General features: G+C 43.1%; 1 protein-coding gene across 6 annotated transcripts in view; it reads left to right on the forward strand.

The window, feature by feature from the left end:
- Positions 1 to 26333, forward strand: part of LOC128348748 (spectrin beta chain, non-erythrocytic 2-like) — an 82374-nt gene that overhangs the window by 1891 nt on the left and 54150 nt on the right. For all 6 annotated transcript variants that reach the window (XM_053304370.1, XM_053304378.1, XM_053304396.1 and 3 more), the window contains exons 2-5: positions 6489 to 6596; positions 22584 to 22739; positions 25225 to 25356; positions 25605 to 25796. In XM_053304370.1, coding sequence (XP_053160345.1) covers positions 6489 to 6596; positions 22584 to 22739; positions 25225 to 25356; positions 25605 to 25796 — 588 coding nt within the window. The remainder of the gene's footprint in view (positions 1 to 6488; positions 6597 to 22583; positions 22740 to 25224; positions 25357 to 25604; positions 25797 to 26333) is intronic.

A 26333-nucleotide genomic window follows, 5' to 3' on the forward strand; every position in this document is an offset into this window, starting at 1 on the left:
TGTTTTCCTAATCCTGAGTCTTCACACAGCACCAATGTGTGAAGAGAGCTGGTCTTGTGGTAGCAAGCATGACTTGCCCCCTTAGCTAAGCAGGGTCTGCCCTGGTTGCATATGAATGGGAGACTAGAAGTGTGAGCACTGTAAGAGGTTCCCCTCAGGAGATGGAGCCGCTCTGAGAAGGGCAGAAGGTTTCAAGTTCTCTCCCTGGCTTCTCCAAGATAGGGCTGAGAGATTCCTGCCTGCAACCTTGGAGAAGCCTCTGCCAGTCTGTGAAGACAATACCGAGCTAGATAGACCAAGGGTCTGACTCAGTATATGGCAGCTTCCTATGTTCCTGTGGTCATAATCTGTCTCCTGAGCTCCCTTCAGCTTTTGCTCAGGGATTGTTGTACCCTACCAATGCCCCTGATTCCTACTGTACCAGTGCCAGGCTTGCTTTTAGCAGAAGCTGAGGGCTGGGGCCGGTATTATATTCTGTCTACTTGTGTTTTTAAAATCTCTATAGGAAAGTGGCTGACAAGACTCTGAAAAGATGCATCTTTGTAAAGTGCAGACACTGAAGGGCAATGCTCAGACACGTCCCACAAACTCCCCCCCCCAAACCAATGTATTAGGTGGATGCCTTGGGCTCACATCAGATCTGCTTGCACATGACAGAGGTGCCCACTTAGCTGCTTTCTAGCCTATGAGAGAGCAGGATGAGGTAATATTTGAATCAGTTCTATGAAGTCCTGTTAGCATTCAATTTTGTGGAATTACAAAACATGAGCTAGTTAAGGAAATTGAGGCCACACAGCTCTTTTCACTTGTGAAGTCAAGATTTTGTCAAGTTTCGCTGTCGTGTCTGGCAGAGGCATTACCTCATCATGCTCTCTCATAGGCCCCAGGGAAAGTGTCCTCCAAATTGACCTTGAAATCTCAGCCAAGAAGATTCTATAAATCCTTGTCTTTCTCTCTGGCATGGAGCCCTGTGGGACACCAACTAGTTCCTCCTTAGGACGTATTAGTGTGCCTCCATTTGTGTGGTCACCAACTAGTGAAGGTTCCAGCCAGTTATTTCTCATTTTCAGCCTCCTCTTTCCAAAGCAATACAAAGACTTAACACGTTTCTTGTTTTCACATGTGCTCCTGGCTGCTGCTTGTTGGATGGGATGAGATGGTGTGGGAGTGAGCCCTGCCTCTGCAATCCAAGCAGAGCAGCTCTGCAGGAAGGATGAGATCATCTTGCGCTGACAGCCTTGTTTTCCTGCAGCTGATGGATTGAGGGGGCTTCATATGTAAATAGACTGCTTGTGTCACCTGCCAGCTTATCTCCCATTGCTGAGCTCTGGCTGGGAAAGAGCCAAGTGGGCTGCAAGGGAGGATATATGGACAGGTTTCACTGGGAACATCTCTCTGACCGCAGGGCACCATGCCCAGCACCGTTACAGCCACTCAGTGTTTCTAACAACCAACCATTCCATAAACAGGAGGAAAGCATCAGCCTGCGGACCTGTAGGCATTTGACTGGGCAGGGAGGTTTGTTCTCTTTGTCCAACACTTCTCAAGTGACTTGAGTCTTATTCTTTATTGAGAATATAATCTTATTCAGACAGTAAAATATCCCTTAGTGTCCCTCTGCTTGCCTCAGTAGCACAGTATCCTAAGTCATATGAAATTTGGAGATATAATTATTTCAGGAGCTAGCTAATTGATTTGTGGTTCTTTCTTTAATTGTTACCACTTTCAGAATCTCAGATGTGTGCTCCAGCTCTGAACAGGCATTCTCCCCACAAAACTGCGAAATGGAGAATATATCACCCCACCCCCACCCCAAACACACACTTCTAACCCTAGATCTTCTGAGCAGCAAACAGCTTGTCTTGGACTACCTTTTTATTCAGTGAATTCTGAGCCCCAAACCTAGGGATGTGCATGAACTGGTGTGGAGGCCCTTTTACAGGCTTCCGAACTAGTTCGAACCCCTGCCAGCTTGAAGGTTCGATGGTGGGGGAGATGGCTTTAAGGGTTGGGGTGGGTGCATTTGCCCCCTGCTGCATTGCCCCCACTGGCGTGCAAGTACCCCCCTGCTGCCCCATGCTGCCATTTACTGGATGTACCCAGAAGTAGGAACAGTGACTGTGTGCGTCATTCATGCATGCGTGCACGTCGAGTGTGTGTGTGCATGCTGTGTGTGGAATGTGCGCACAAGTGATGCACGCAGTTGCCTTTCCTATGTCCTGGTACATCTGATAAATGGCAGCAAGGGGCGGCAGGGAGGTACGCCATCCTCTCCTCCCCCCCCCCCCCCGTCGAGCCAGCCCCCGCTGGTTCTGTGCACATCCCTACCAAACCAACAGGATCAAAAAGAAGCCACAGGGGTTGATGGCTATGTGGAACTGAGGCATTCAAGACTATTTCATTTATATTGATCAAACACTGCAGTGCAATTCACTATAATAATTATATTATTATTATTATCTCTTGTTTACACAGTCAGACAGGTGTTATTGACTGGTTTGTTTTATCCAGACATCAGGTCCTTCCCATTCCCAAGGACCTAGGATGGCTGAATTTTATTGTCAATGTTGTTGTTGTTGTTATAGATATTGTTGCAGAATATAGGCTGTTCCCAGTAAAGCTGCTTTTTGTAATTGGCTGATGGTGATTTCTGTGGCCCCTATGGTGTTGAGGTGCTCTTCAAGGTCTTTTGGAACTGCACCCAGGGCGCCAATTACCACTGGGATTATTTGGGTCTTTTTCTGCCACAGCCTTTCAATTTCAATTTGTAGATCTTTGTATTTGGTGATTTTTTCTATTTCTTTTTCTTCTATTTTGCTATCCCCTGGTATTGCTATGTCGATTATTTTGACTTGTTTTTCTTTCTTCTCGACTACAGTTATATCTGGTGTATTGTGTGGCAGATGTCTGTTTGTTTGTAGTCGGAAGTCCCATAATATTTTTACATCTTCATTTTCTTCAACTTTTTCAATTTTATGGTCCCACCAATTTTTGGCTACAGGTAGCTTGTATTTTTTGCAGATGTTCCAGTGTATCATCCCTGCTACCTTGTCATGCCTTTGTTTGTAGTCAGTCTGTGCGATCTTTTTACAACAGCTGATCAGGTGGTCCACTGTTTCATCTGCTTCTTTACAAAGGCGGCACTTGCTGTTTGTGGTGGATTTTTCGACTTTTGCTCTTATTGCATTTGTTCTTAGTGCCTGTTCTTGTGCAGCCAGTATTAAACCCTCTGTTTCTTTCTTCAAGTTGCCATTCTTAAGCCATTGCCAGGTCTTGGTGATGTCTGATTTTCCAGTTATATTGTGCAAATATTGACCATGCAGTGGCTTATTTCTCCATTTTCCTGCTCGGTTCTTGACTTGTTCTTTCTTGTAGGCCTGCTTTTTTTCATTGGTGTTGAATAGTTTCTCGTTATTGACCATTTGAAGTGCATCTTCTTCACTGTCCCTTATATATTCTTCAAGGCCTCTTTTCTCCTCCTCTACTGTTTGATGGACTTGCAGCATTCCTCTTCTACCTGAGCCGCGAGGGAGGTATAGCCTATCTACATCACTGCGGGGGTGCAGAGCATGATTGATGGTCATTATTTTCCTGGTCTTACGATCCAGCGTCTCTAGCTCTGCCTGGGGCCAGTCTATTATTCCTGCAGTGTATCTGATAACAGGTATAGCCCAGGTGTTTATGGCTTGTATGGTGTTCCCGCCATTGAGTTTGGACTTGAGGATTTTTCTAACTCTCCTGATGTATTCACTTCCAATTTTTCTTTTAACTTCAGTGTGTGCAATGTTATCAGCCTGGAGAATGCCCAAGTATTTGTAATGTTCTTTCTCTTCCAGGTTCTTGATGTTGCTTCCATTGGGTAGTTTCTATTCCTTCTGTTTTTGTTAATTTCCTCTTTTCATTATTAATGCAGCACACTTGTCTAGTCCAAACTCCATTGCTATGTCGCTACTGAATATACAGACAGTGTTTAGCAGTGATTCAATTTCTGACTGGGACTTTCCATACAACTTCAGATCGTCCATGTACAGCAGATGGTTGATTTGACTTGATGTTTTAGATGTTTGGTATCTGAGGCAGGGTGGATTTGATTTAAATCAAACTGATTTAAATCACGATTTAAATCACGATTTAAATCACTAGCAGGGTGGATAAAAATCAATGATTTTTTTAAAAAAATCCGATTTAAATCAAAAAAATCCGATTTAAATTAAAAAAATCCAATTTTTTTGATTTTTTTAAAAAAATCATTGATTTTTATCCACCCTGCTAGTGATTTAAATCGTGATTTAAATCGTGATTTAAATCAGTTTGATTTAAATCAAATCCACCCTGATCCGAGGCCTGTTTTGTTTAGTATTTGTGAAAGTGGGGTCATGGCGATTACAAACAACAGCGGGGATAGTGAGTCCCCTTGGGAAATGCTTCTTCTAATGCTAACCTGTCCAAGTGTCTCGCCATTGATTGTTAACTGTGTGTACTCCACATGGTGGTGGTGGTGGTGGTGGTTGTGGTGGTGGTTGTATTTACTTGGAAGTAAGTTCCAGTGAACTCAGTGGGGCTTACTTCTGAAAAAAACATGCATAGTTCTGTGCTATTAGAAACTCAACAGTAATAAAAGAAACAAAAATGTTACTCCAGTTACAATCCTATGCACATTTATCTAGGAGTAAGTCCCACTGTTTTCTGCATAAACTTACATAGGATTACATTGTTAGAGGACAACAATATAAATGTAAAAAATAATCAGATATTGAATGTTTGGATAAGATGGAAATAAGCAGTGTAAAAAGTAAACATAAAATTAAGTTTCTGCATAAAATTCTATGGTGCTTGAGTGCACTCTAACACAAACAACCCATACGTTTTGTATGGGTTATGTATTAGCTTCCCATGCATTTTGTATGGGTTTTGTATTAGCTTCTGACTCACATCTTGTCAGTATTCTAATATACTCGGTGTAGGATTCTGTTTTCATTGGGCACGCTGCCATAGTGGCAGTTCCCCCTCTTTGTTCTGAATAATAAATGCTGATAAATTGCGGTTCCTGGGTGATACTCCCTTGCCAGGGTGACATCATCCTCTTTGTTCCTTCCAATGGAAAGTTCCTCAAATCAGCCTTTCCTCCAGCTCACTGAGCTCTATCGTGGTGAATCTCCCTCTCCTTAATGTCCATTTGTTAGGGACAAGTCAAAATTGAAAACTGCCTCCACCAAAATAATATTTCAGAATAAACTATATAATCAGGAGTAGGGGTGAGTATCATTTCTCCACAGAAGTGTGTAGTACTCTTGTCTAGCAATATGTCATGCTACCCTTCCAGTTGAGTTGCTTTTCCTAGAACTAGTATGAGCCACTAATAGCCCAATGTGTGTATTAGGAATGTACCATATCCCAGAGTGCTTTGCTGCTAATGGAAGACAACTATCTTGGAGAGCAAAATGTTCTGTGATAATATCCTTCCCTGTTGCATTTGATCTTTTGTCATATTTCCTCATTTCTGCTTCCCCCTGAAAAGAGGGTATACTTTTTGAGTAAAGGTGGGAAATTGAGAGGACGTTCCACAAATATTTTCTTTAAGTTACTTGATCCAACATTGACAGGCTCCCTCAAAAAATACTTGGTAAAAGTGGTGCTGAGCATATGTGAAACGCTAAATCCTGAGAATCTGTAATATGTACGGCCTCCGGGTTATTTGTTGGCCCTTACCAGATGCCACTGCAGTATGTGTTATTTTTCTCCCACTTGGTAGCCAATAATATGTAAAAAGAGAAACAGTGTAGTCCAGGAGTTCTGAAACCTGGGTCCCCAGATGTTGTTGGAATTCAACTCCCATAATCCTTAGCCACAGATACATTTGGCCATTGTAGCTGGGGATTGTGGGAGTTGAAGTCCAACAACATCTAGGATCCAAGCTTGAAAACCCCTGGTGTAGTCTTTTGGCCAGAACACTGGATTCCAGTTCCAATTTTTGAATCTTACCTCAGGCATGTACTTGCTAGGTGGCTTTTTCTAATTGGCTTGTGGTTCTTCGTTTGTAAAATGGGAATAATTGTGACCTACATTGCATGATTCTTGAGAGAATGAATGAGACAGGAAACTGTAATGTAGGCAATGCAATAATGATGTCAGGTGATGAAGAGATGGATACTTTTGCTTTGTCTTCTCCTAGAATGGCTGCCTGTAGATTTGTTGTACAGCAGCAACTTAAGGGCAGCAGCAGCAGCTGTTCTTAAAAAGTATGGCTTGCTGGCTAGCATGGCAATGTGCCACTCACCTCAAAGTGTCACCTGGTTGAGACCTTGCTTTATGCATCAGTTGGGCAAACCCAACAAGGTCTTTATTTACAAGTTTCCTTTGTAATTTGTCTTTCCATTCCATTGCATTCTGAACTGCTCAGCCCTTGGCAGTCCAACTAAATGGTTTCCAATACCCTCCATAGCTGGATGAAGCTGTATCCTCACCAATTACTATATTTTCTGATCTAGGTCTTCCTCAGAAAAGATGTGGAAATAGAGGAAGAAAAGCAAGAAGCAAGGGGACGTCAGGCTGGTGGCAATCATTCTTCAGTTGGCAGAGTTGCTCCTCTCCACATGGTATGTGTCTTTATTCTCCGATTTGTAGCCCTGTGTTTGTAAACCTTAGGCTCTGGTGATATATTTTGAGTTAGTTGGATGGCACATGGATGCAAATGGCAAGGGCTCTTTGTCCCAGAAAAAGGAAGATCCTTTTCAATCTTCCCTTGTTGCAGTGTCCGCAACAAGCACTTTTGTGAACCTTCATATCTCCCTTCCAGTCCCATGAGGAGTAGGAGAACAGCAGGAAAGATGGGTTACAGATTGTGCTGTGATTAGAATTTGGCTTGGTTGGTCTTTCCCACATCCCTAGGTGCTAGGCAGCTGCCTTAGCTTGTTGGATGCCAACACTGGCCACATTCTCGGATTTCCATGCACAAAGGTGACTAACAGAGGTAGCTCTTCAAATATTCAATTTATATATCATTTAAATTTACTCCAAGCTCAGCCTTGGAGTAAAATGTTGACTTCTGGCTATGTGGGTGTTTTGGCTGATGCTGTTTGTAGTGCTACTAAGCAAAGCTCTGCTGGCATGCTGACCAATATCTGTCTAAAGAATATTTAGTAAACCCATAAATTGTGTGTGTGTTTCTCCAGATATGTTTTTGGATGCAGATAACTTTTCCCCACTGTTTAATAACTTTTGATACCTTTTGTGGTGGTGGGGCGGGGGGGCTTTGGAAATTCAATCTGGCTCATTCTCTTGCTTTCATCAGCAAAATGCCACATGACCATGGTGCAGTGTTAGAGGTGGTGGAGGAAGAAGGTGTAAGGATCTTATTCTAGCCCAGAAAGTAAGGGTGGCTAGGATACTCCTAGTTCTATTAGGCTGTGAGCCTGATAAAAGCCCTATAAAATCTATGAGTAAAAATTAAAGGGTTTGGGGTTACTAAGACTTAATATATTGCATCTGTATCTACTAAGAGCAAGCTCTGCATCAGATGCCAGTTACTTAATCTTTTTGGTTGCATTAATATCTGACAGGTAAGCCTGAGTTCAGCTGGTAGGAACATGTTCTCTCTGCTTAGAGTAGGCAATGCTCTGTGACCAGCAGAGTGCTACTTCTGCTCAGAGTTGCCACTTCTGCCACATTCCTGCAGAAATGAGTTGTCGTCAAAGCTATGTTCTTGTATTTAGAAAGTAACTGTGACCTGAGCAGTTTCTTGAACCCTTGTAGAGTTGGAACCTATCTTGGAAAGCATGCCAGAAGCACATTTTAGTCATTGCAGAGTTTCCAGTCTACTCTGACAAATGACTCTTTATGACACCGGCAAGATATTCCGTCTGCATGTAATACACCTTGCTGCAGCGGTGGAGGCAGGTTGCTGTTCATGTCTTTTAAAAACACAACCAAAAACCTAGATTCCTTTGCTGCTGCAAAGGAATTTCTCAGCAGGGAGTTCAGAGTCTTCAGAAGAAGAAGAGGTGACAGCAGCAGCAAAGACCGAAGCAGAAGTCAGGCAGCCTGGAGCAAAGGTCTTGGGAGCCGACTTTAGAAACAATTCCCAATTTGCTGCTGTTGCACCAACAAAAGTCTTAACTGCAAGTGCAAAGTTTATATAATTCCCAGGAGCCCCATCTCTTCCTGGAGCTCAGATAATTCCTGATCCTCAGCAAGCCTCTGAACTGGCTTCCCCCTCCTCCTGAGCAGTCCATTGGGAAAGAGCCCCTGGGAAGGCAGATGGACGCTTGGCTGTCGGTGTTGAAGCTTGTTCCTGGCTTGGCTTCACCTCTGCTCTTCAGCTTCCAGGGACAACAGAGGGATATAGAACAGGGGTCCAAATGAAGGGCACTATATTCTCTATGTTTCTGGATTCTTCTGAAGAAGCTTCTGTATTCCAGGGCTGTAGTTCCTGTGGGACCCCATCCACTGCTGAGAAGTCCAGTTGTGGCTTGCACATCCTCCTCCTTTCCAGAGGAGACCTTGCCAAGGACATAGTCGGGTCCTGATAAAGCTGCTCAAACTATGTTTGCTGCTGTATATCTGCTGTGGAAATGACAATTGAGGATACATTAGTGATTGCCACACCACCTTTCCAGGTTTCTGAGATCTCATATGAAGGGGTAGCTTGTACATGTCTTCCATGAGCAGAAGTTATTGTGTACTTCGGGCAGGTGCAATTTATCAAGAAGTAATCTGGAGGTCCGTTTTATAAAATACATTCCAGTGAAGAATCTGTAGACAACATGAATGACTGAAATGTTTCCTATGGAGAATGTTGCTGTGTGTCCTTCAAAGGCTGCCAATTCAATGAGGATGTGACATGCAACTCTGTTTGAAGGCACAATCTGATGGAAAATGTCTGCTCTTACTCGAAGGCCGTGCATGACAGTCTCTCTTTTGTGTCCCTGAGCAAAGTGTCCTCCTTGTTCATATTCAGCATTCCTCCTTCTTTCCTACCAGGCACAAATGTAAATGAGAAAGTTCTGAGAAAAATGTCGTAGGAGGAAATTGGATTATGCTTGGGGCAAATCCACAAGTTTACCCCAGTGCAAAACTGAACAGGATACAGCATGGGGAATAACAGCCCTAGGCAATGAACAAGGGATGAGTCACCTGTGTTGTCATGCCTTGCTCCTGATTCCTTAACAGTAGATCTTTCAACACTTAGATCCAGGGTTGAAAAAAACTAATTCTTTTTTTTTTTTAAGGATTTTTAAATTTTAAATTGGATTTATTATTTAAATCAGTTTTTGTTTAGATTGGATTTTAATTTTTTTTAATCATAAAAAGGTACCTAAGTCAAATATATTATCATGAATATTAATTATAACTTCTCATTATATTCTATGAACATGTTAAGTGCAGTATATGTGGATGAGAGATAACAGACCTGATCAGTCCTATTCTGCAGGTGGTGCACACATGCACACAATCAAGCCCTTGTCCCCTGCCCATCTAAAAGTTCAGTGACAAAGGTGGTCAGTAAATGGAGGGGAATGGAGTAGACCTGAGCGAGGAGTTATAAATTATTGTAAATGCAAGTGGTGGGGCGGGGAAGGATAGAAAGTGAAAACTAAAGTGAACAAAACACATTCATGCAATTTTGAGGAAAGGTTTTTGGAGTGTATCCTCCATTGTAGAAGGGAAACGCCTATCACGACAACAGGCTGTAAAAGAGATCCTATTTGGGAATATTTTAATGAGGTTTCTGTGGGTAGGACAGGCATGTGTGCGAAATGCAAACAGTGCAACAAAGAAATGTAAGGCTTGGTTGCCCAAATGAAACGGCATTAGAAGTGTATACCTGCTTTCTAAAAATGAAACCTACATCTATCTCTGAATATGTATTAAGGTTATATTAGACAACAGTGATGTACTTTTACTAGAATATAATCATTTTCCTGGTTAATGATTCAAAGCATTAACATCAAGACTTTCTGTAAAGTGATTTAAATTATTTAAATCAAATCATAAGAACATAAGAACAGCCCTGCTGGATCAGGCCCAAGGCCCATCTAGTCCAGCATCCTGTTTCACAAGTGGCCCACCAGATGCCGCTGGAAGCCTACAGGCAGGAGTTGAGGGCATGCCCTCCCTCCTGCTGTTACTCAAACTGTAACAACAAATCAACCCCACTTAGTTCACACATTGGACTCTTCTAGCTTTCCACAACATGTCTAGCAATGATCTTTTGAGTGAGTGTTGGGCTTAGCTGCCCCTAGTTTTGATAGGGAGCAACTTTGCTATTGTAGAGAGACAGTCTTGCTGACAGTCAGTCAATGTTTAGTCAGTTACAGACTTGGCCAAGTGCTGGGACAGGCCAAAGTGAGGTGTTCCAGTTCAGGCAAGGGCAGGTGAGGGGTGGAGGGCCAGAGGCAGGAGTCAAGATTGGGAACTAGATCATAGCAGCTAGGGCCAGAGGCATGACCATGGACAGGGTCAGGTACCAGGTCAGGCAAAGCAGAGGGACAGAACATAGGAAGCTGCCATATACTGAATCAGACCATAGGTCCATCTAGCTCAGAATTGTCTACACAGACTGGCAGTGGCTTCTCCAAGACTGCAGGCAGGAATCTCTCTCAGCCCCGTCTTGGAGATGCTTCCAAGGAGGAGACTTGGGACCTTCTGCTCTGCTCTTCCCAGAGCGGCTCCATCCCCTAAGGGGAATATCTTACAGTGCTCACACATCAAGACTCCCATTCATATGCAACCAGGGCAGACCCTGCTTGCTAAAGGGACAAGTCATGCTTGCTACCACAAGACCAGCTCTCCTCTCCCAGCAGAAGATGCAGTCAGAACCAGGCTAGTAATCATGTGCTGAAATTGGAGAGGCACAACAAGAGCCAGTGCTGCCCAACTTAGATGAGTTGCTCAAACTGTCAAGTTTGAAGGTAAGGCTGTTATGGGGCCTGATGTATACCTGTTGGGCCAATGGCTCAGCTGATTGTGGGCTCTTCCAGACAATTGTATATTTCAGCTTCCACACAAATTACGACAGGAGATAAATGAGAAGTACAGCAGATTGGACAGGATATAAAACCAGTAGTTGCCAGCAGAAGATGCTCAGACATGACATTCAGGGACATCATGTCGTAGCACCATCTGCTGGCAATCAGTGGCAATCCATAAAGAAGCTGGGTTTTTAAAAGTTTGAATGAAAGGAGTTTGAAAACACACAGCTTTTTCACAAATTGCTGCAGGTTGCCAGCAGATGGTGCTGTTAATAATAAGTGATGTCCTTGAATTTTGTGTGGATTTCTCACTTTGTTTCCTATTATCACTTGTGCTGAAGGTGGACTATATCACCATCTGGAAGATCAACACATCTAAGCTAAGGGTCAGCTGACTTTGCAGGACATTGCAACTTAGAGAGTGCCCTTGCTATATGGAGGTTTACTCTGTCTAACTTGCTAAAGTTCCAGGGTATGGGTTGTGCAGAAGCAAAGGCACTGAAGACTAACTGATGGGAATCCCGGTTCACGATGCACACACCCTTGTGCCTTACACAAGTCTCAGCAACTTGCTGTTCTTTGTCAATGGTTTCAATTCAACATCTGCTTTGGCCCAGCTTTCTGTTCTAATGCTCTCTCATGTCAAGCCTCTGATCTCATTCAAGACTTCTCTGTGGATCTCACTCCAATACTGCAACCAATTTGATACTCTGGGGCTTCTCCTAAGGAAATCTAGTTCTTATGACAGTACTGAGAATTCTCTGCTAGGTATTTTATTCCCACACACAGGCTTGTGCCTTCTGAGAACCACAGTTTCTAAGGATCCCTGGGAAAAGTGAACCTGACTATTAAACTGGATGGAAACGAGCTTAAGTTTGTAACAACAACATATTTATATACCACTTTTCAACAAAAGTTTCCAAAGCAGTTTACATAGAGAAATAATAACTAAAAATGAGATGGATCCCTGCCCCACAGGGCTCACAATCTAAAAAGAAACATGTGATGGGCACCAGCAACAATCACTGGAGGTACTGTGCTGGGGATGGATAGGGTCCGTTACTCTCCCCCTGCCAAATAAAGAGAATCACCACGTTAAAAGGTGCCTCTTTGCCCGGTTAGCAGGGGTTGGAGAGTAAGCATGTCCTTTAGCATGTTTTCATAGAGCCTCCTGATTTTACCCCAAACAATGTTAAATCATTTAGACTTTTGAACTGTGCTCTAATCCATCATGGCTCTGTTTCTTTCCTAACTTTCACTACCTCGGTTTGAAGGTCTTATTTTGTATGAGCTCTGTAGTATGTGTGCCAGCCAGTATTTTATATATGGTCGTGCTAAACTTCTTGTTCTATACTCCCATTTAGAAACAGGCACTATAGCCCGCCCTCCCTCCCTGCTGCATTGAGCTTTGAGATACTGTGTTAGCAGATTTAGCCCTCCATGGTAGTTTGCAGCTGGACCTTGGGCTGCACTTGGAGGGAAGCCACTTCTGTAGTTGTCTGACCTTAGCTGTCTTGGAGCGGTGACAGAACATTGCATCATTGCTGACCACAAGAACAAAGCTTGGAAGAAATTAAGAGTTTCTCCCATTTAATGAGTTACTTAAAATAAGTGTCTCTAGATTGCCCTTGAGGTGAAGGTCTGAGCTCATTTGCAAAGGAGGCAGGCAAAAAGTCACCCTTTTATTTCAGGAGCCCTTTTACTTGAGGGCTGAGGAACATAGGAAACTGCCTTATATCGAGTCAGACCTTTGGTCCATCTAGCTCAGTATTGTCTACACTGACTGGCAGCTGCTCTCCAAGGTTTCAGGCAGAAGTCTTACCCAACCCTACCTAGAGATGCCAGGGATGGGACCTTCTGTTTGCAAAGCAGATGCTCTGTCACTGAGCTGCGACCACATTCCCTAAGGGGAATTTCTTAGAACAGACAGTGCTCACATGTAGTCACCCATCCAAATGAAATCTACTTAGCAAAAGGGACAATTCATACTTGCTAATGCGTAGATTTGATTTATTGTGGGATGGAGGGAGGGCTGGTGATCCTGGAGCAACTGCATGAGATGAAGTTAAACATCGGGCCTTTCCTTCTTTAGGGTTTGTGTTATGTCAATACGATGTTTCAGGTTTGATCCTCAGCACCTTGAGAAAGAATCTCTAATTGCAGTGCTGGGAGAGAAGTTTTGTAGTGTTATCTAGAACTATTCCTGGTCATGCCCACAGATGTTGCTTTCAATGGACTATTCACTTGTTATGAGTTGGATACTTGCAGTGAATGGACAAGTGTCAATGGGACCAAGTTAGCTGGATGGATAATGTGATGGCAGGGAGGGGAAATGCATTCAAAAGTGGGCAGGCAATTCACATCAGCCACTTTCCTGTGCCATGATCTGAGAAATGGAGTATTGTCATGGAATAGAAACTTGCTAAGCAGCAGACAATAAAGCAAATGAATAACTGGTCAGTTTTCAGCGTGGCAGTGGGGAACTTTGAACATCTGTGCTGGAAACTCCTAAGAACCAGACTGGCAGATGATGTAGTTTAGTGGCGAAGAGACTGAACTATGAATTTGGACCTTCTGGTTCAAATTTTACCACTGCGTACAACTCCATAGGTAGCTTTAGACAAATCACTTCCTCTCAGTCTCTGTTGTTGTGGGGATAATTAGATTTTCTTATCTTACAGGGTGGCTCTGAGGATAACAAAATAATTCATGTGAAGTACTTTGAACACTCAAAAGCACTATACAAATACTAAGTGTTGTTATTATAGACTAGACACAATGGGGGTGACCACATTTAATTATTCAACTGTCTGTCTTGTTGACATATAAACCCCAGAAGGTGAGGGGTGTCCTGCTGATTTTGAATCCATTCTGAATTCAGAATCTGAATTGGTTCCTCAATTAGTGTGACAGTAGGAACAATGGGAGCTCATTGCTGATGAAGAATTACTTAGTTATTTTTTTAGCTTATTTGATTTTCAGCCCTCTCCTCTTGGCATCCCCTCAATTTGCCGCCTTCCCATAACACCTGGCCCCATAAAGAAATTTTTTTGTGATGTGTCTGGAAAATGCTTAGGCTTGGCTTGTGGTATGTCTCCATTGCAAGGCTGCTGATAGTGATAATAATAGCATTTATATAGCACTATGAGTGTGCAAAACACTTCATATGTCAGGATTACACAACCAGAGAATACAACCCCATAAGGTAGGTAATTATTATTATCCTGACATAGAGTTGAGGCTGAGGAGCAGTGTCTTCCCTCTGGTCACTTAGTGACTCCATGGCAGATTCAAATCAGAGAAGTCCTGATTCATGGCATACCAGTTCTCATATTCAATAATCAAAGGGCAGCTACTTAGAATGACTTTGTGTGCCATGTAGGTGATTGGTTTAAGAAGTACTCCCAGTCAGTTCTTAGTATTGTGATGGAAGAGTGGTAGAGGTTGTTTCTAAAGTAATTGGGCCCAGGGCATTTAGGGCTTGATAAATTGTAATCAGTATCTGAAGTCAGAGAACCAAAAAGCCAGATTGCTGGCCTCCCCAGATTGTCCAGACAGATTACCAGAAGGTCTGGGTAAGGTGTATTCTTTGCCTGCCTATGTCTTTTGCATTGTGGTAAGATTATGGACAAGTACAAACTGACCAAACACTCCTGAGGACCAGATCCTCAGCTGGTGTTAATAATTGTATCTCCCTGAGGTAAAGATTGTAGGCTACTCAGCACAGTCCAAAGGCTACAGAATTCTGGATCCTGACACCAACAGGATAACCATAAGCGTGCTGGGCCCATAACCTGTTGGAAATTGTCTGTGGTGAGAGAATCCCTTTCTCATTATAGCAGAGTGCACAGAGGCACAACACAGCGGATTTAGTTAGGCATGCGTGCAGGGTGGATTTGATTTAAATCAAACTGATTTAAATCACGATTTAAATCACTAGCAGGGTGGATAAAAATCAATGATTTTTTTTTAAAAAATAAAAAAAAATCTGATTTTTTTGATTTTTTTTAAAAAATCATTGATTTTTATCCACCCTGCTAGTGATTTAAATCGTGATTTAAATCAGTTTGATTTAAATCAAATCCACCCTGCATGCGTGTATGCTGAGAGTAAAGTAACTTGGAGCCAATTCATAGTTTCAAATCAATATATAAGGCATTTATTAAGGAACTCCATTCTAGATAGGAAAGTGAGGAGTTAGGATCTCTAATCTATCTATCTAGCTGGATGCAGATGGATTCTGCATCTTCTCTGCACACATGGTGCAGGGAGAGAGGCTTGCCATGTTGCAAGTAGAAGGGAAGGTAGGGAAGAGAGGAGAGGAAGGAAGTTACCATATTTTTCGGACCATAAGACGCACCTGACCATAAGACGCACCCAGTTTTTAGAGCAGGAAAACAAGAAAAAAATATTCTGAACCAAATAGTACCGGTATACTAAAATAATCTCCCCGGATTAGGGGCCGAATCGGCCCAAGCTACTGCCGCCGCCTCCTGCCCTCCCAGCTGCCTGAGTCCTCACCACCTTCTTTGGCCCACATCAGTCGGGCCAATCAGGGACCCGCAATTGGAGAAGGAGAGAGGAGCTCGCAAACAGAGCTCCTCTCTCTGCAAAGCCTCAGCCCGAACTGGCGCTTTGGGCGCAAAGGACGCCTGGGAGTTCCGACGCTCTTCGGAACTCCCAGGCATCCTTTGCGCCCAAAGCGCCAGTTCGGGCTGAGGCTTTGCAGAGAGAGGAGCTCTGTTTGCGAGCTCCTCTCTCCTTCTCCAATTGCGGGTCCCTGATCAGCCCGACTGATGCGGGCCGAAGAAGGTGGTGAGGACTCAGGCAGCTGGGAGGGTGGGGGCGGCGGCAGTAGCTTGGGCCGATTTGGCCCCTAATCCGGGCGGGGGGGGCGGCGGGGACGGCTGGTGTCCTGCCGCCCCAATTAATCAAATAATTACAGCGGCAAGCGAGAGAGCGGCGGAAGGGGTAAGTAAACCCTCCCGCCGCTCTTAAAGGTACCCCCCCCCCACCCAGTGCTGGACCGCAGTTTGCGGTTCCGTGCACACCCCTACTGGACAGCATTCGGACTATAAGACGCACCCTCATTTCCCCTCCACTTTGGGGGGAAAAAAGTGCGTCTTATGGTCCGAAAAATATGGTAATCCCTAAGAGTACCAATCTACATTTCAAAGGGATAGTGTCAGAGCAGTGGAGAAGGGATGACCAATGTCTCGACCCTCTAGCCCTCTGACTTACTAGTCTGTCCTCCACTGTCTGAGACAAGAGACAGCACAAAGTTCTTTAACTTCCCACAAAGATTAGAAGTTAAAAATCAGAACAAGGAAAGCACAGAGAAGAATAAATGTAAACAAAGTAAGAGCCTTTTAAAAGGAAGGTAAGTTTAGATTGATCATTAGGGGGAAAGTCTTGATTTTGAGAGCTGCTCACCAATATTTTAAAACCATTCTTGATTGCATAAGCATGAATAAACAATGTGCTTAATTCTGCCCCTACGTGTCATATAACAGTCCAAAGAAACGAGCCCAATTCTATCTGGCTCATTATTTGGGTATGAAGGTGTTGTGGCTTATTCTAATGTTAGATAGATTTTGAAAGGGGGTAGAAACTAACACACACACACCCCCAGTCCTGCTATGCTGCCTCATCGTGGTGGTGGGGTGTTCCTGGGAGAGATGAGTGAAGTATGGTGGGAGGTATATATGCCCAGTAGGGTCACCCAGAGTGCGAAGGTCATCCCAGCTGCCCAGCTAAAGCAAGCAGGCACCTATATTGGGCAGCAGTGATATCTGAAGGTGCTGGAGGTGGACGATCACTCCAGTGACAATGACAAAGGCATCATTTCATACTGTGTGGGAGAAGGCAATGGTAAACCACTCCTGTTTTTTACCAAGAAAACCACATGGATAGACAAAATAGAATGATTGTCGGGAATCTATCTATGCAGTCGCAAAAAGTCAACACTGACTTGACGGCACTTAATCAATCAATCAGTCAGAAACTAATTAGGAAACTCTTTCATCCTAGAAGAAGCTAGCTCTGATACCCATTTGTGAAACTTGCTTCCTTTACAAACATGAGAGATCATTTCTAGTTGAGCACTTTATAAAGAGCAACTCCATCCATCTCTCTTTTTTCTCACCCTTTTTGACTGGATCCCCTTCATGCAGTGGTGGCTGGTGGTGGAGGCACAGATAGTGGCTGGTGGTGGAGGCACAGATATGGCTAGGTGGAGCCACAGATAGTGAAAGGTGGAGCCAATTGTGGGCGGCTGTGGAGATGGAGCCAGAATTAGACAGGTACCTTAGCAATAACTGGCAAAGTGTAGATTTGTAGCTAATGAGTAGGATCAAAATACAAACACACAAGCAATCAAATCTCAGTTGCTCATCAGCAAAGATACAGAGAAATATGGAAAACATCAATTGCTTTATAGTGCTTAACAGGACTACAGTAGTGTGTAGATTTTTCTAACACGGCAGGATCCAATACAAGCACGCATGTGTGCATGCACACACACACACACACACACACACACACACACACACACACACACGAAAAGAACTGTACAAGCCACAAGTAAAGCGCAGACGAGCTACAAAAGGCTGCTTCTGTGGAGAGTAAATGCATTCTGAAGTCACCAGGGCAGCTCTATCTGCCTGATCATTAAAAAAAAAATACTACTAATAATAAATAAAAACAATAAGAATGAACAAGCATGGGCTATACATGTAAAACTAAATAAATCTATATAAGCCACAGGTAAAGCAGAGACCAGCTACAAAAGTGGAGAACAAATGCATTCTGAAGTTACAAGGGCAGCCCTGCCTGCCTATTTTAAAGATTCATACATAAATAATAATAAAAATCACAGGTTTTTCAATGATGCTTGCTGAAGCTATGAACTATCTCCTGTAACTTAGAGGACACCATAGGAAGCAAAGATGCATGGGGACACCCACTCCCTACTCCATGCCTGCTGAATAGCTGAGTGCCACTCTCTGCCTGCCTTGGGTGTCCATCCTAGCAAGAAATAAATGTTTTAAATAGAGATTACCTCCTTAATCCTTGCCCAATGGACCATAACCCCCAGTGGGCATATTAATGTTACAGATACTGGCCACAATCCAAAGAGAAACCTGGCTAACTCTCTGCATAGCAAATGTATTTTTAAAATAATTTTTCTTCCAGCAGAATCAATTCATTGTCTACACACCACACCCACATGGAAAGGCACTTCTGCAATTATTTGGAATTGTTCCAAATTCACCTGTTCCTGGTTCCATGTCTGCAATTGCCCACAATTGGCTCCATCTCTCACTACCTGTGGCTCCACCCATCACCTGCCCTACCTAGTATGCCTCCACTCCCAGTCCCAGGAGCCACCAGCTGCCACAGATCCATGCATATGCTCTAAAAGAACTTTCTGGCTTCTTGTGCCAGTTTCTAGTCCAGTCTTACAGTTTGCTGTTCTTTCCACTGTTTTATGGCATGGGCCATAATGCTTTGCATACAGATAAGATCAGAGAGAAAGCAGAGGTTGCATTCCTCCCCTTCAAAGAAACACAAAGAAGCCAGCAAAAGATCAGATTTATCAACCAGTCTACCTGCTCTCTAATGGTGTGGATTATGCTGAGAGGAATAATCCAAATGGTGTGGATTATTCTGAGAAGCTAAAAGAAAAATACTTCCCCACCCACTGATGAGTCAGTCAGCCTAGTCCCTCTCTGATTGGTTTATAGGGCGATCCACTTTACACAAACAAAAGTGAGCATGCTTATTTGGCTCCTGCCTTATTCATATTAATATTTTAAAAGAACTGGAGATTTTCATTTGTTCTTTGCCACCATTGCCCACCTCACAACTCTTAAAGCAGAAGCAGGCTGCAGGGAACAGCAGCAGGGAACAGCAGAGGGAGGCAGTAAGCACACAAAATGGAAGTGGAGACAACTTGGCTGACTGAGAAATTTAAGGTGAGCACTGCCCACTTTGCACATAGATAAGATCTGCCCCTGCCTTCAGGACAAATTACTATATAACTGAATTGCTTAAACTGGCAGGATACAACACCCATCACAGTCCAGTGTGAACAAGCCTTGTTCTTGTGCACTACCATTCACTGCTTTCTAGGTTAGAGGTAAACCATGGTTTGCCATTACATCCAAATGGGCAAACTAGGGTTTCCGAGGAAAGATGCTCCCAATTCAGATGTAATGGCAAAATGTGATTTTTCTCTGAGAAGTGAAGGAAGGAGTCGGAGCACATGACTGCATAACGGAGTATGTGAGCACAAAACTAATTATTGTAGTACTGAACACCCGTTAAACATCCAACTCTCTATTTTTACATTCAAGTTCCTCTTTAAAACACATCTGTTTGCCATGGCTTATCCTGATTGGCCCTCCTCCTCTTCACTTTATTTTCCCTTCTTCCCTAATTTGTCTTTATTGTTAGATTGTACTCTTGAGGCAAAGCCTGTGTTGTATTTTAATTTCGTTACAATGCTTAGACATTTTAAGTACTTCAATAATAGAGGGTAAATGCCTCCCATTCAATTACATTTGTGTACATTGACTAATAGAAGGGCCACTAGAATGTCTAAAAAATGTTAGCTTCCAATCAGCAAAGTCTTACAAACTGCAGTGGGCAGAATTAGGTTATCTTATAACAATCAATAAAAAAATAGCATTGCCTCCTAATCAGCTAGCTAATAGTGTGTCCTTTACAATGACTACTAATAATAATATAGCTTGAACTAATCCGCTATGACATCATAATGATTCACACTTTCTGAATTATGAAAATCAAACTGAAAGTAAAAATAACCTGAATGAGTTTGAAGCTTCTGACTCTAAAAGGCTTTTATCCCAATTAATTATCATAATATGCTTCACTTAGCATTACTTATGCAGGAAAAGTAAATTTAAACAGATCCAGTTTCATTAGTTGAGCAGTTTTTCATTGATCCTTATGGATGTCATCTGTAGGATTTATTATCAAGATTCTAGCACATATTGGTGACTATTGGTAGCATTTTTTAAAAACAATCAAGATTTAATTTATTTGTTACGGAATGTGAAGAAACCCAGCCTGCCCAAGCCTTCCTTATTAAGATCAAGTTCTTAACATGACAGCACAAATTCTTCTGCTTTGTAAGATGTTCATTTATGGGCTCCATAAACAGGCATTCCATGCTCAGCTCTTGAATTATTATTTATGTGTTTGTTTAATGCTATCCATGTATCCAGGGCTTTACAAAGAATGAGTGGGCAGGCCCCACACTAAGGAGCTTACAATTGAGATACTAGGGAGATACCACAGGAAATGGAGGTGGAGCTAAACAAGGAATAATATGCTATTGTTTCAGTTGCATATATTGAAGTTTTGTTACAGTAGGGAATGGGGTCTAAGGCATTAATTAATTAGGTTGAGAGGACAAAAATAATGACTAGCCTTCCAATGATTGCATCAATATTGAGATTATACGCGAAAACTTGAGCTGGTGGGTGCCGGTACTAGCAGCCTTATTTACATTCATAGACAGCACTGCCAGAGTCCCTCCGGAGTGGGGCATTGCTATAATAGTCCACATTTATAAAAGGGGGACTCGTACTGATCTGTCAAATTATCGTCCCATTAGCCTAATCAGTATTATTGCTAAGCTATATGCCAGACACCTCTTAGCTGTGCTTATTGACTGGGTTGAATCTCACAATCTTCTTGCACCCAAGCAGGCGGGATTTAGACAAGGGCGATCCACTATGGAACAAGTGTTTATATTACAACATCTCATAGAGAAATATTCGGGGAAACGTGGTTCAGCCTTGTATGTGGCTTTTATAGATGTATAGATGTATCTTGGCCCCTGTCTTGTTTAACATATACATCAGTTCTATTGTTTCCACTCTGAATGTCCCCTCGATTCCCCCACCCAAATTGGCACATAAGCCATCTTGCTTTATGCGGATGACATGGTTCTCATGTCATTAACTCTGGTTGGCTTGAGACGGGCCCTTTCATTGTTGAGTTCTTTCTGCGCTGATGAGTTCATTGAAACAAACTATCAAAAAATGAAAGTTCTAGTCTTTGCTAAGCACCTCAGACTTTACAAATGGAGAATGAATGGCCATTATTTGGAACAGGTAAGAACCTTTAAGTATCTTGGTGTGGTCTTTCATCATACGGGCAATCAGCAGACTCACTCAAAGTACATAGTGCAAAACGCCCAAGCCTCAGCATATGCGATCAGATCATTCTGTTTTACAAAAGGAGCACTATACATCCCGACCACTATTAAATTGTTTACTGCCAGGGTTCGTTCATCAATTATTATATGGAGTTCAGCTTGGCCCTTATAATACTTTGTATCTCTGGAAGCTGTCCAAACAAAATTCTTTAGGACTATATTACAGCTTCCTAGATGTGTTCCTAATGTTGTTATCAGGCAGGAGATGGGCCTTGGTATAATGGAAGCGGAGTACTGGAAGTGCATTTTTGCATTCTGGTTAAAACTGGTCTTTCTTCAACCCGGACTTACCCATTTGGTATTAACCGATCCTTTTGATTCCACTTGGAAACGCTTTGTCAAAACAAAATCCCAATTTTATGGGCTTTCACTTGACACCCTTAGCAGTTTGGGGCATGATACTGCAGGGAAAGTTATTAAGCAACGTATTTCTGACATTGATTTACAGTCTGAAGTTGCTAAAATTCCAAAAGGCTCGTACTTAGGAGATCAGATTTTCAGCAGTAAATCGGGTACTTATTTAATTAACATCACTCTTCCTAAGTTTAGGTGGGCCCTGTCTTTAGCATGTTTAAATGTGCTACCCTTAGCGGTACTTTTTGGGAGTGTAGAGGAGTTCCATATACATCTCGCCTTTGCCCTTGTGGACTGGGTGTTATTGAATCTATTGAGCATGTTATTCCACACTGCGCACTTTACAAGGATGGTCATTTAAATCTCATTGCTCCTCTACTTGAGAGGTTTCCAGGACATTCAGATGAATTTTATTTAGTCTTTTTATTAGCAAATTTTAATTATAAGTATACTAATGTAGTGGCCAAATTTTGTCACATTTTATGTAAATTGCGATTGGCTATTGTGTAATGTAATGTTTTTGGTTAATGACTGAAATAAATTGATTGATTGATTGACTAGCCTTCCTGACAAGCTGGTTGTGAGGACAAAAATAAAATAACCTAAACGTATGCTTGTGTATAAATGTACTAAATCAGAACACAAGATGAGCCCTGCTGGATCAGACCAAAAGTCCATCCTATCCAGCAATCCTGGTTCCTGCAGTGGCCAGCCAGATGCCTCCAGGAAGCCCGCAAGAAGGACTTGAAGGCAATAGCCTTTTCCTACTGTTGCGCTTAGTGGATGATATTCTGCCTTTGTACCTGGAGGTTCTATATAGCCTTATGACTAACAGCCATCCTATAGATATCATAGGATGATATCTATAGGATATCAATTAACAGTGGTGCCAGTTTATACCCAAAGCCAGCTTTGGTGTTGGTACTAAAGATCAATTAGGATATTGCTGCTTCCTTTTTTTTTGCCTTGACAAATCCCGAGCTAACTAACATTCTCTCATTCTCCCCTAGATTGCAGGATGTGCTGCTGCAACTCCCTGGAAGGAGAATGTCAAGAACACACAGACTGGCAGGGTAGCAGGGCTGAAGTCTGGGATCAGCCCAGAGCTGGCAAACCTTTCCAAATGGAGCCCCCTCCTAGCGCGGTTCAACTGTGATGTAGTTCAGGTAAAGTCTTGGCTATGGTGTCATGGAGTTCTGGAGCAGAACTTTGGAAGGCCATGTTCTACTCTTCTTTACGAAACTACAATAGAAAGGAAGTGTGGTGTTTTCATTGCCAGGGGTCTTTCCTCTGATAGAAAGAGAGGAACGTGCAGATGGAAGGAAACAAGGTTCTCTGGCCAGAGGGAGGTTGCTGTTACAGCATGAGGTTGTCCTTGGCAGCTGCTCTCTAGGATAAAGGTCCAGGAAACAGTGGTGGGTCATTATACAGAAATTTGGTTTCTTTCCTATCTCTTTGAGGGAATCAGGGCACAAAGTAAGGGCTTCAGCATCATGCAAGAAGGGCTATATTCTTAACATTTGCAAATGAAGGTTTACAGTCTTTATCTTGTGTGACCCTACAGCATCCTGTGGGATAGGTTCTGCTGTTTCTTTAAGGTCCCAGGGGTCTCGTAACTGGGACTCTAGGAATGGGACCCAGCTGCCTTACTCTCTGCACCATCGTGGTAGATTATCAGAGGTGAGAACTGTTAGTTTCCTCACTGCTGTCTAGCAGCCAGGGCAGGATTAGGATATGCTGAGGTCCTAAGCTATGGCAAGATAAAAGGCCCCATAGCATCACAAAGTGGGTCAGAAGTCCCACCCCAGTGTGTCACTCACCTCTCCTTGCCACACATTGTTACAGCAGCGGTTGTCCAAACAGGTAACTGCTGCCTGTAATTGTGATGGCAAATGTTGGTCTAAACCAGACCATGGTCTAATATGATAAATAATTATGTAGCCATATCAATATATATTTTTGTTTTAAAATGTTTAAAACAGTCTTTTTTCCTTTATTTTTTCAACCACTTATGAAAAACTGGAAATTCAGTCATTCTTTGGTACTCAGAGGCTCCTCATAATGTGAGGCCCTAAGCCATAGCTTACTTAGCTTGTACCTAAATCTGGCACTGCTAGCAGCGGTTCTGCTGCAGATAGCCAGAGGGTGATATTGTTTCTACTATTTCAACAGGGGTCAGATGACACGAGATCAACAGCCATTCCACTTTGTCCAATAAAACTACTTAGCTATAAATAAATACTATACTATAGATTATAGTACTATATAAAGGTAAAGTGTACCATCAAGTCGATTTTGACTCCTGGTGCCCAGAGAACTCTGTGGTTTTTCTTTGGTAGAATACAGGAGGGGTTTACCATTGCCATCTCCCGCACAGTATGAGATGATGCCTTTCAGCATCTTCCTATATCACTGCCACCCAATATAGTACCAGGGGGGATTTGAACCGGCAACCTTGTGCTTGTTAGTCAAGCAATTCACCGCTGTGCCACTTAAGGTGTACTAGAACCATAATACTATATACTAGTACTATAGATAAAGCTAGTACTTCCTCTGACATCCAGAGCAAGCCACCAGCGGTGTGACTGGAATACGTATCCACACTATGAAAAGCTTCCTTAGCTGCAAAGCATCAGGCATGTGGTGGGGGAACAGATTTTGACAGTCTGTGCTTCCTCTGAAAGTGCCCCATACACTGAAAATATGTCTCTGAGGGTTCAGCAGCACTCAAGGACATATTTTTGGATGACATAGGGCATTTGTTTGTTGTTGCATTTATATGCCACTCTTCATTAAAATAATCCCAAAGCAGTTTATTTTAAATTTCCAGAGGCAGCACAGGCTGCCAAAATTTGCTCCCCGCTGCTGTGCATGCAGTTGCAGCAGTAGTAGAGAAGCACTCTTTCGCATAGATGTCTCTTCCTGGTGTGTCAACAGTAGATTGCTCTGGATGTCAGCTACTTACTCAAACTGATATTCAGACTGCCCATCCTGCTTGCTTGCACATCAGCCTGCCTGGTGGCTCTTGCTCGTCCTGACAGTTCCTATTTAAGAAGTCTGTAGCAGGAAGACATCTGGATGCCATGTAGACATCAAAGTGAACAACATGGCTCTGAGCTCAGCAACTGAATAGCAATGTAGATTAGTTGTCCATGGTGTGGAGACACATTGCCTTGTCATATTTCAAACTTCCAAAGGTCTGGAAAGATCTGTTGTAAGTGTACTCAGTGCAAGGAACCTCTGGTCCATCAAATGTTGTTGGGCCTCTATGTCAGATGCTCTGCATGCCTGCCCAGCATTCAGAAACCTAAGGCATGTTCTCATCCCATGAGGCTTAGGCACCTTGGGGTCTCTCGTACTGGTCTGTCTTTCCCTAGCAAGCTTTGAGGAAAGACCTGTTTAAAATCTAAAATTAAAAACCACAATACTTTTAGAGATACATTGAATACTCTATATTGGATCTTCTTTATTGCCACACTTGAACAGGCATCTTCTGTCCATTTCCTCTGTCTCCTTCCATCTCCAATATAGGATCAGACCTTTGAACTAATCTAGAATAGGTTTCCCCTTCTTCCTTAATAGCTGCCAAAGGAAGTAGACTTTTCCCAGCTGCTTGTACAGTTTCCATCTCGACATTTCCCTCTGTTCTAGGCTGAGCAGTGGGTGCGAGCAAAACTCCGGGACCTGAAGGATGGTTGCAGTATTCAGGAATGGGAGCAGTTGACTCAAACATTACAGAGAGACATGAAGGACTTTGAGAACACCATGATCAAACTGAACCAGGTACAAGAAGGTCTCTGGATATCTTGCCTCCTCTTTCTAGCCTCTCAGATTGCAGCGTCCTAATGAGAGGCCTGAATCCTTCTCACACTTGCTCTGTAGTCAAGGAGCTATGACTTCCTGCAGGTGCATCTCTTTATTTCTTCCCCCTTATGAATTCTTAGAATTTCCCAGAGAGTCCATGTTTCAGAAAGATGGGATGGTAATGAATCCAACTTCTCCAGCATCTTTCTTTTGCATCTGTGTCACAGATGGGTGAGCAACTGATGATCCAGCCAAATCCCAGTGCAGACACAGTGAGGCGACAACTGCAGACCTTGAGAGAGCAATGGCATCTCCTGAAGCAGACTGCAACAAACCAGAGCAAAGCAGTGGGTGGACTCAGGAACCTACAAGAGTTCAACCAGAAAGCAGAACGACTAGAAGCTTGGATCAGGCAGAAGGTACACTTCGGGGCCAACCTGGGGCAGGCAGTGGGACTTCAAAAGACTCTTCCTGAGCTGCACCCCACTTTCTTCCCCAAACTTCTATTGAGATTACTCCATGGGTGTGTGTCTTGTTTCTGGTAGATAAGCTATATTTGGGACTGGGTTGGCAGACTTTTGATAATAAGGGGATGGAACTTCAGTGCCCCTCATAGCCCTGTCCTGTTTCCATGGCCTCTGTTGGTTGTCCCCTCTCATGACCAGACCAGTCATGTAGGAACATAGGAAGCTACCTTTTACTGAGTCGGACCATGGGTCCATCTAGCTCAGTATTTTCTACACAGGCTGGCAGTGGCTTCTCCAAGGTTGCAGGCAGGAATCTCTCTCAACCCTATCTCGGAGATGATAGGGAGGTAACTTGGAACCTTCTCCATGCAAGCATGCAGTTGCTTTTCCAAGAGCAGACCATGCCCTAAGGGGAATATCTTACAGTGCTCACATGTCTACCATTCAAATGCAACCAGGGCAGACCCTGCTTAGCTAAGAGGACAATTC

Source organism: Hemicordylus capensis, chromosome 1 (assembly GCF_027244095.1).
Source record: "Hemicordylus capensis ecotype Gifberg chromosome 1, rHemCap1.1.pri, whole genome shotgun sequence".
NCBI classification, from domain to species: domain Eukaryota; kingdom Metazoa; phylum Chordata; class Lepidosauria; order Squamata; family Cordylidae; genus Hemicordylus; species Hemicordylus capensis.